At 39.7% G+C, this 11,151-nt stretch overlaps 1 protein-coding gene across 2 annotated transcripts in view; it reads left to right on the forward strand.

Moving 5' to 3' along the window:
* Nucleotides 1–5,944, forward strand: part of PPP4R3A (protein phosphatase 4 regulatory subunit 3A) — a 51,960-nt gene extending 46,016 nt beyond the window's left edge. The window contains exons 13-16 of one of the 2 annotated variants that reach the window (XM_032287620.1): nt 1,385–1,527; nt 2,014–2,204; nt 2,660–2,886; nt 4,681–5,944. In XM_032287620.1, the coding sequence (XP_032143511.1) occupies nt 1,385–1,527; nt 2,014–2,204; nt 2,660–2,886; nt 4,681–4,791 (672 nt within the window). In that variant the 3' untranslated portion in view covers nt 4,792–5,944. The remainder of the gene's footprint in view (nt 1–1,384; nt 1,528–2,013; nt 2,205–2,659; nt 2,887–4,680) is intronic. The other variant, XM_032287621.1, reaches the window with a different exon arrangement.
* The last annotated feature ends 5,207 nt before the right edge of the window (nt 5,945–11,151 follow it).

The following is an 11,151-nucleotide window of genomic DNA, read 5'->3' on the forward strand; positions in this document are numbered from 1 at the left end:
TGTGTGTGTGTGTGTATGTATGTATCATTAGCATACATATATGTATTATATATATATATATATATATGTATGTATGTATTTTGTTTCACCTTGCCTGTGTAAACAAATAATTTTTATATTTTTAGTAGAGATAGGGTTTCACTATGTTGGCTAGGCTGGCCTCAAACTCCTGACCGTAGATGATCTGCCCACCTTGGCCTCCCAAAGTGCTGGGATTACAGGCATGAGCCACTTCGTCCGGCCTGTGACATGCTTTTAAAATACACATGGCTATTGTGTGTTCTCATTTGTAAGTGGGAACTAAACTTTGAGTACACATGGAAATAAGGAAACAACAGATACCAGGGCCGTTTTGAAGGTAGTGAGTGGGAGAGGTGAGCATTAAAAAAACCATCCATTGGGTACTGTGCTTATTAGGGTGATGAAATAATCTGTACATCAAACCCCTGCGACACGTAGTTTACCCATATAACAAATATGCACATGGACCCCTGAACCTAAAATAAAATTTCATTAATAAAATACAAATGCCCATGGCCAGGCACAGTGGCTTATATGTACTTTGGCAGGCCAAGTTGGGAAGATTGCTTTAGGCCAGGAGTTAGAGACTAGCTCGGGCAACATTTCAAGACCCCATCTCTCCAAAATTAACAAAAACAAAAACTTAGCCCCATATGGTGGTACATGCCTATAGTCGTAGCTGCTTGGGAGGCTGAAGTGGAAGGACAGCTTAAGCCCAGGAGTTAAAGGCTGCGGTGAGCTGTGATCATTCAACTATACCTCAACCTGGGTCCCAGAGTGAGAACCCATCTCTAAATCACATACCCATCCCCCACATCAGAATCAAAATTACCTAGGGCAAGACCTGGACATTTACTTTGTAAAGACATAGATAACCAGGTGTGGCGGCTCACACCTATAAACCCAGCACTTCGGGAGGCTGAGGTGGGTAGATCACCTGAGGTCAGGAGTTCAGGACCAGCCTAACCAACATGGAGAAACCCCATCTCTACTAAAAATATAAAATTAGCTGGGCTTGGTGGCATATGCTGTAATCCCAGCTACTTGGGAGGCTGAGGCAGGAGAATCGCATGAAGCCGGGAGGTGGAGGTTGTGGTGAGCCAAGATGACGCCATTGTACTCCAGCCTGGGCAACAAGAGTGAAACTCCATCTCAAAAAAAATAAAAATAAAAAATAAAAAAAAGACCCATAGATAAATTGGGGACTTACTGTAGTAGCTAGCGTATGTTATTCCCATTTTTTTTGTTTGACCATCTCTAAGATTATGTAATTTTATGAAATTAATGTATTTTTGATGAGAATGAATTTATTAAGCATCATCTTGCTAAGATGACATTTTTTCATTACTATTCTCTTCTGTAGGAAGATATAAAATCATTAACTGCTCATGTAATTGAAAATTACTGGAAAGCACTGGAAGATGTAGATTATGTACAGACATTTAAAGGATTAAAACTGAGATTTGAACAACAAAGAGAAAGACAAGATAATCCCAAACTTGACAGGTAAATTACCATATATTTGAACCTGTTCATTCAGCATCAAGTTGTATGGTAGTGGCTTTATTGTTTGATACTCTTTGGCTTGGCAAGGAATGGGGAAATAAGCAGAGAGCAAATAGAAATTGTAGTTTCCCATAAGGGTCAAAATAAATGTTTTCCTGAAGATTTAGCTGGTTTTTAGTATAATACTATAGACCCTCAGGCATGTATCAAGGTAGATAATGAACAAATAGCCCAAACAGTGGCAATGAGGCTTCATGTGTTCAAAATAAAATCAGAGTATTATATTATTTGCTTTGAATTTACAAGTTACTAAGGTTACAAATTGTTCTTTAAAATCTTGTACATTAAATACCTGGATTTACATTGATATTATATTTTAATATCTGTAAATCCTTGTTAATTCCCAGTGTTAACAAGTTTAATAAGTCATCTGTAACAGAACAGTTAAGTCCATATATAGTTATATTCTTTCTTCTCTACTCGTAGTATGCGTTCCATTTTGAGGAATCATAGATATCGAAGAGATGCCAGAACACTAGAAGATGAAGAAGAGATGTGGTTTAACACAGATGAAGATGACATGGAAGATGGAGAAGCTGTAGTGTCTCCATCTGACAAAACTAAAAATGATGATGATATAATGGATCCAATAAGTAAATTCATGGAAAGAAAGAAATGTATGTTTTAAAAAATGGGCAAGAATATATGAAGGCTTTCTCATTCTAGATTTATTCTTATTTCTTGACAAAATGATTAGTTAGTATTTGCTTTGAATGTGTGATGGCATAGGTTTTAAAGACTCTCATTGCTTTATGGGATGTGACTGAACAGCAGTGTTGTGCAGGCATAGACTTAAAGTTTTCTTAATTTGAGTCAATTAAGGAATATACTATTTCAGGAAGGGTAGGGATACTGAATATGATTCTGAAGGTTTCATTTCTTCTCTGAAGTAAGATCCAAGGAATGGAGTTGTATTTAGTATTTTGGTAAGCAAGCTTCATTTATAAATTGAACTTCAGTGTTTCTACCCAACAGAGTAAGCTAGTTAAATGTGTTTTAGTGTTACCTGACTTGGGGAAATTTTTAAAGAATGAGTATGGGAGACAATTATTGACACTAGTCTCATTTTCAGTAAAAGAAAGCGAGGAAAAGGAAGTGCTTCTGAAAACAAATCTTTCTGGACGGCAGAGCCCAAGTTTCAAGCTTTCCCTGTCCAGTGGAACAAAGACTAACCTCACCAGCCAGGCTTCTGCAACAAATCTGCCTGGTTCTCCAGGATCACCTGGATCTCCAGGATCTCCAGGCTCTCCTGGATCCGTACCTAAAAATACATCTCAGACGGCAGCTATTACTACAAAGGTACATTTTTGACTCACATTTTGCCCCCCACCTTTTCCCTAATTTAAGTTTTCTCAGCAATAATTTTGACTAAGATTCCCTTTGGTTACTGCCACCTAGAACTGATTTATCGAGTCCGCCCTACCACCACTTGAACTTATCTAAAAGTTGAGAAATTTCTGAAAGTTTTTATGACCAATGCAAAAGTCTGAATATCATTATGAATTCTTTCTTTGGCATTGTGCATTTTACAACTACAACTTCAAGTTTGTATGTCATAACATTTACAGAAATGTTAAGGTTTTCAATTATTATTTAATAAATTTTCCTAACACCTAGATAAAGGCTTTGCAGGAAAATGATAATCTGAATATCTGGATACTCCTAACTTTACTTTGCCAGTTAAGTTTTAAGGAAACTAACCATCTACTACTGTCACTAACACTTCATATAAGAAAGGAACAAAATCTTAAGAAAAATGTAGAAAAGATGCAATCTTAGAGTAAAACCAACTTTTAGGGCTCCTTATGCAGTCTCCCCTTTTTTTCTTTTGAGATACAATAGATTGATTATTGGGCTGGCAGGCTAGCAGTTAAAAGACTGCATTTGGGAATTGCTGACCTAAATCGGGAATGTAATGCCCATTCCGTCTTTTTTTTTCTGGAGTGAACAGGAGACCCCTATGGCTAAGAAGTGAATCTGAGACATGCTGAAATGAAGAGGCAGGCTTGAGAGCAGAGCAATGTGAATTTTTCCCTGAGCATCTAAATAAAGGGAGCTGCAGTGGTTTCTGGTGAAGGAGTAGGGCTAAGAGGAAACCCAGACGAAATAATGGGGAAGAGTCAGGGCAGAACTGCTTTATCTTCTGCAGTTTTCATTTTGCTAACTTTTTTGGGGACAGTCTCAGGAGTGCAATGGCGTGATCCCGGCTCACTGCAACCTCCACCTACATTAAAGCAATTCTTGGGCCTTGGCCTCCCGAGTAGCTGGGATTACAGATGTGTACCTCCAGGCCTGGCTAATTTTTGTAATTTTATTAGAGACAGGGTTTCACCATGTTAACAGATCAGGCTGGTCTCCAGCTCTTGTCCTCATGTTATCCCTCTGCCTCAGCCTCCCAAAGTGATGGAATTATAGGCATGAGCCACCACACTCAGCCTCATTTTGATACTATTTTAGACTTTATGTTTAAAAAAAATTTTAATGTGCTGTTAAGTCTTGAAACATTTTCATTCATTTTCTAACTCCTGGGTAATTTGCTAGGATTATAGACTGCTTAAAATTTTTTTGCCTTAGATCAAGTGCAGAGGCTCATGCCCATCATCTCAGCACTTTGGGAAGCCAAGGCGGGTGGATCATCTGAGGTCAGGAGTTCAAGACCAGCCTGCCCAGTGAAACCCCGTCTCTACTAAAAATACAAAAATTAGTTGGGCATGGTGGTGGGCACCTGTAATCCCAGCTACTCGGGAGGCTGAGGCAGGGAGAATTGATTGAACCTGGGAGGTGGAGGTTGCAGTGAGCAAAGATCGCACTATTGCATCTAGCCTGGGTGACCCAGTGAGACCCTGTCTGAGGGTGCAGTGGGAGGAAAAAATGAGTTTCTTTGCTTTAATTTTAATTAACTCAAAAAAGTCTGCATGTCTATTACTGAAAATTTAGACAATACATAAACATTTACATTTAACACAGTCCCACCACCCAAAAATAACCACAATTACTGGTTGAGTTAGGATCTGGTTTCTTTCTCCAGTCATAAAACACCAGTGTCGTCACACGTGTTTTGTTTTCTTTGGTCTGATGCTTATTTCTGAACAGGGAGGCCTCGTGGGTCTGGTAGATTATCCTGATGATGATGAAGATGATGATGAGGATGAAGATAAGGAAGATACGTTACCATTGGCAAAGAAAGCAAAATTTGACTCATAATAATGGCAACGGCCTAGGATCAGTACCTGTTGAAAAAAACTGGTTCTCCACCCCTCCCCCATACAAAATCCACAACAAAGCGCAGTGGTCTCTTGTGAATGACTGACACAGATCAGCCTCTTACACTTGACTTCTGCTCATCAAGTGCCAATTCAATGGAGCAGGAGGAGGGGATATCATACATTTAGGGGAAAGACTTAAGCCTTTGAGCTCTCCAGCTTGGACCACACATTGCCCTTTTCTCAGGGAAGGAAATGGAAACAAAAAGCCAACAGGGCAGGGGTTTTGTAAGTGGAACTCTGGATTGACTGGTCAGTTGCTACAATCAGAATATGCTTTCTTGGACCATGTTTGACACTTAGAAGAATGGGCCTTTCTGCCATAATTCTTCGCTAGTTAAGAATGCCAGCAGTTTCTTTGTATAAAGAGACCTGCCTTTAAAATCATACATTCTGAACATTTTAGTCAAGCTACAACAGGTTTGGAAAACCTCTGTGGGGGAGGGGCGAATATAAAGTTTTCCTCTTTTTTATCTGTTCCCTTTGCCCTTCAAACTGCAGTTTTTTTGTTTTTTTTTTTTTTTAAGTGGGGATTTGTCCCTACTTGATTAAAGATTGAGTGGAATTCTAGATGTGGTCATTTGTGTCATAATTTTTTTTTTGTTTTATTTTGTTTTTGATTTTTTTCCTCCCCTGAGTGTATGCTTAGTTGTTGAATATATATATTTGGGACCATTAAAACTTTTTTTGATGTAATATAACCTAACGTTGTGCTGGTACCTGTTTTACCATGTGTAATTTTTGTTTTACATCACAGTTCTTAATTTGTTTAGAGTTTTATGAAAGATGGTATAGTTTTTATTGACAAAAGCAAAGTAATCTTACAACTATGTGCATACAAAAGCAATACTATTTTGTGACTAAATATTTTATATTAAAATTTACATCAGCAACTGTCGAGAATTCAGGGAAATAGAGTGGAATTTAAAACTTCAGCAGTTTTGTTAAATCTAGAAACATGAAATTAGTATTCCAAAGAGATTCTGAAATTTCATATCTTGGGGAAATGACGGTACATTAAATTCAAAATTGAGGATGGATGATTTAAAAATAACATTTGACTTTTGAATAATAAAAAGAAAAGTGAAGAGTAAGAGAAATTGTAGTAGTTGTATGTTTTCTTGTTTTTGTTTTTAACTACTCCCTTTGGAATACCAGTTTGAGTTGTAAGTGGTGGTTTCTAAATAAATACCTGGCCAGAGGACCATCACCTGTCACCTTATTAAAACAATATTTTTAAATAGGTTCTTTTTGTTGTCTTACATGTGATCAAATTCTTTCAAGGAAAATGAAAATAAATCTACTTACCCTCACTTTTTACAGTGAAGAATTTAGAACTTATTGAAGAATATATTTTCAAATGTGAATAAAACTTCATATCCAGGAAAGGATGCTATTTTAAGTATCATATACTTTAAGTGAGTATCTAGCAAGTGCTGTGCGCTTCTCTGTCTTGTTTATTCCTCAGTGAATTCTAATGGTGGTACCAAAAACAAGACTATATTGAATAGCTGGATAGAAAACCAGAAAGTGTCAACTTGCTACAGTCATTAAAAGTTTTATTATTGGCTGATACCTTTAACAAAAACTTTGGGTGCATAATTATGAGTTAAGTATATCTCACCAGAGTACAGATCTACTTCGGAGTCACAAGTTTTGGCTATTAAGAATTGAAATTAATCAATCAACTTATCTTGCAAATAAAGAGAAGAAACACTCTTAGGATCTAAGTCAATGTCTTCCTTTTTTACCTAGAAAGTCCCATGTCAAGTAATGTTTCTGTCTTAAACATGCAATTTAAAACTGACCTTTTTGGGTGATTCTTGAAACACCTGTCTTGGTATTCTGCAGGTTCTTAGAGGGAAGAAGCATCACTTGCTTTCATTTTGTAGTCCAGTATATTAACTGCTGGCCTTCCACAGTTAAGAGATGACTTTTTATTGATGGACATTTGTATTCTCTTAGTTATTAGTAATTATGGTTACTGAAATAGAGACTTGACACAAGTGTTTCTAAAAGAGTAGAAGAAATTAGGTCAGAAATAGCTTGCCATGTTATGAAGGAATACTGTTAGAAAACAATTGCTAGAAATACAACACTTGATACAGTTCCTTCCATGATTCAAAAATCCATGCTTGTTTCAGTCTGTCACCCAGGCGTGTAGTGTAGTGGTACGACCATAGCTCACTGCAGTCTTGACCTCCCAGGCTAAATTGATCCTCCTGCCTCAGCCTGCCAAGTAGCTGGTACCACAGGCATACCACCTTGCCTACTAGCTAATGGTAGAGATGGGATCTCCCTATGATGTCCTGGTCTCCCAAATGCTGGGATTACAGGTGTGAGTCATTGTGCCTGACCAAAAGTCCAAACCCTTAATCATAGATATTATCTTGGTAACAAATATGAATGTAGCCAAAAATTATTTTTCACCATAATGATACCAATTGGTTCTTTTGGTCATTTTGCGGTGTTTAAAATGAAAACATTTTCACGGCCCAGAGTGAACTCCACAGTTTCTAATTATTGCAGGAAGCACCTTGACATCTATTAAAAAGATGTCGAGATGTCTTTTTTTCTGCCCAATTGTGCCTGATTTTTGTAATTGTACAAAAATTAGATTTTGCATCTAATTTTTCCCAGAACTCCAATTTGCAAGTCAATCTTTTTGAATTTGGAAATGCAGGGGAGGCATGGAGCAGGGGAAAACATTCTCTATTTATTCTTAATTGATTTGACAACTGGTCTTTGTAAAGCCTGCAAGATTAAAATGGCAGTGGGTTTAAACTGGAAGATTCAAGTGGAAAGTTTTTCAGGCTGTCACCAGATTTCTGGTATTTAACCTTAAATAACTGCTAAAACCACATTGTCAAAGTTCCTTTTGGAGGAAAATTTAGACCTTCAAAATTCTTTTATTCAGATTATGTTAACTTTTTCTGACAATGTTATCTATTTCAAGAAAGATTATGAAGACATTTTTATGGATGGATGATTATCTACCGTTAAACTGGGGCTTTGAGAGCATATGAGGAAATGGAGTCATCAGTATGTTGTGATTCCCAGTGCTAAATCAATTTGGTTTTATTTCTTTAGCTTTAATATCTTATTTTGGCTCTGTAGAATGATAACTCTGAAAACTGTAGAGATTCTCTTTTCAGCTAAGTATGTTAACACTGGAGTTAGTTGTCTTGTTTCTTCAAATAGTTCTTGATGGAGATACAGTATTCCTTGACCTTTCTCAGTCTGCTGGATAAAGGGTTCTTCTGTGGACTCACAGGAAATAGTGGTTACTTCACCATGATGCCACATGGGCTTTTGTTTATTTCCTCTGCCTCCCACCATTTCAAAGAAAGTGCTCTGGTGTAAGTGACATCCTACCTGCAGCTTCATTGGATCCTTTTTTGTTTTCTGTTATTTGACGCTGAGGCAGCATTAGCTACCAACCACTGTTTTCTTGATGTCTTTCTCTTGGTTTCTGTAATCACTTGTGTTTTACCTTTTTTTTTTTTTTGAGACCGGGTCCTCCTTGCCCAGGCTGGAGTGCAGTGGGGTGAGCACAGCTCACTGCAGCCTTGACCTTCTGGGTTCAAGCACTTCTCTTCTCTCAGCCTCCTGAGTAGCTGGCGCTATTATGACACCGCACCGGGCTGATTTTTGTGTTTTTTGTAGAGATTCGGTTTCACCATGTTGCTTAGAGTGGTGGTGATTGAGAGGCAAGGTCTCACTCTGTTGCCCAGGCTGGAGTGCAGTGGCACAATCATCACTCGCTACAGCCTTGAACTCCCAGGCTCAAGCAGTCCTCCTCCCTCAGCCTCTCTGATAGCTGGGACTATAGTAGCTGGGACTACAGCTGTGTGGCTCCATGTTTTCTTTTGTTTTTTTAAGAGATGGGATTTCACTATGTTGCCCAGGTCAGTCTCAAATTTTTGGCCTCAAGTGATCCTCCCACCTCAGCCTCCCAAAGTGCTGAGATTACATGCATGAGCCAGCATGCCTGGCCTGTTCTATCTTTTGATGGCTCCATTCATTACCTTTCAATGCTGGAATTCATTAGGCTTCCACCTTTGTGCACTCAACTTCCCCAGTTCTGGACAGACCACATTTCTTATGAGGTCCTTGACACAATCATGTCGCGCCCTCAAGGATCTGCCCTTAACCTGTACTGTGCCCCTTTTCTTGAGTGCTCTTTTCCCTGCCTTGACTGCTGATGAACTTGAATTCTTTCAGCATTCAAAAGTGATCCCCTGATACCCCAACTCTTTTCTTGAAGGAAGGGGCTATATCCTTTTCAACTTTGTATTCCTAGCATCTAGCATGACAGCAAACCTGCAGGCAGATCCTGGGTAATCTGGGTAAGTGAAGGAAAGACTGAGGAATGTGCACACAGAATACAGATTAGGAAAGCCTTAGCTGATGCTCTTACACAGTCAAGAGTTTGACTTATTCTTGACCACAAAATTCCCTGTCCTTTGTACCCGTGAGCCTTAGGGTAATTTTTTTTTTTTTTTTTTGCAGACACAGTCTTGCTCTGGTGCCAGGTGCCAGGCAACAGGCTGGAGTACAGTGGCGCAATCTCGGCTCACTGCAACTTCCACCTCCCTGGTTCAACCAATTCTGCTTCAGCCTCCCGAGTAGCTAGGACTACAGGCACGTGCCACCATGTCCAGCTAATTTTTGTGTTTTAGTAGAGACGGGGTTTCACCATGTTGGCCAGGATGGTCTTGATCTCTTGACCTCGTGATCCACCTGCCTCAGCCTCCCAAAGTGCTGGGATTACAGGCGTGAGCCACTGCGCCTGGCCTCGGTAATTTTTTTTTTTTTTTTTTTTTACATGAACAGCTGGAAAGAGACCTTAGGGTAATTCTAAATGCCCAAAATACTGCCTTATTGGTATAACATTTGTTGAATCAGCAACACCTATAATCCCACTTATTTAGGCTTTCCTGGTTTATTCATCTCTGTCCCCAGAACCTCTAACTCCTTAACTCAGTTCATTTGGTCATAGGTCTTTACTCCTAACTAGAGCTTTTATCACCAGACCTAGTCATCAGCTGGTTGGTTCCTCAATACCTGGGCCACAGACTAGTAGCAGTCCATGGCTGGTTAGGAACTGGGCCACACTGCAGGACATGAGCAGCAGGCAAGCCAGCAAAGCTTCACCCGTATTTATAGCCACTCCCTAGTGCTTGCATTACCACCTGACCTCTGCCTCCTGTCAAATCAGCAGTGGCATTAGATTCTCATAGGACCACAAATCCTGTTGTGAACTGCACATGCAAGGGGTCTGTCACTGTCTCCCATCACCCCCAGATGGGACAGTCTAGTTGCAGGGAAACAAGCTAAGGGCTCCAACTCATTCTATATTATGATGGGTTGTATAATTATTTCATTATATATTACAGTGCAATAATAATGGAAATAAAGCGCACAATAAATGTACATGCACATGAATTATCCCGAAACCATCCTCCCCTCCCCACCCACCCCAGTCTGTAAAAATTGTCTTCTATGAAATCAGTCCCTTGTGCCAAAAAGGTCTGGGACCACTGCTGTAAAGGAAGATGAAGAAACAGTGATACTTTATTAACCAACCTCCAAGATAATTCTGATTGCCTCGTACTGTGAAAGGTAAGAATCTCTCCAAAACTAAGAGCCCAGAAATATTTGGCCTTTGGAATGCTTGGGGTGGCTTTCAACAAAGGTAGAAAATGAGGAATTAGTGAAAGCCTTTCAAGGGCCTACTTTGGAAGACTGGAATGGGGTAGGGGATTAGGGTGCAAAATAAAATAGGCTAAAGCAGCACACAGGAAATCCCATGATAAGTATTCCATACATGTATGTTGATTGATAAGTTGATTCTAAGAACATATTTCCTGGTAAAACAGCAGTGAAAAGTTGTGGACAAAGTGGAACGGCAAGAGCAGAGAAAGGACTGGGTTTAAATTCTTAGTCTGTTAGTAAGATCTTAGGCAAGTTCCGGACGGATGCCAGATGTCCGATTAGGAGCAGCTCAGGATTGCAGCTCCCAGCGAAAGCCCGGAGGGTGAGTGGATGCTGCATTTCCAGACGGATTTTTATTGCCCACAGACCAGGAGATTCCCAGGCAGAGGAGCCCCACGGGTCACCAACACAGCTGTTTTGGCTGGCGCAGCGGGTCTCTGCAGAAAATACACGGGTCCTGTCACTGTTTTAGCTGGCGATTGGAGCTCCTGGGAGACAGAGTCACCCATTCAACTGATAAAAGGGACTGAGACAGGGAGCCAGGCCAGGAGATTCCCAGGCAAAAAGCGCCACGAATCTCCGC

This window comes from Sapajus apella, unplaced genomic scaffold, assembly GCF_009761245.1.
Source record: "Sapajus apella isolate SASKATOON/1434 unplaced genomic scaffold, GSC_monkey_1.0 scaffold20, whole genome shotgun sequence".
In the NCBI taxonomy this organism is placed as follows: Eukaryota; Metazoa; Chordata; class Mammalia; order Primates; family Cebidae; genus Sapajus; species Sapajus apella.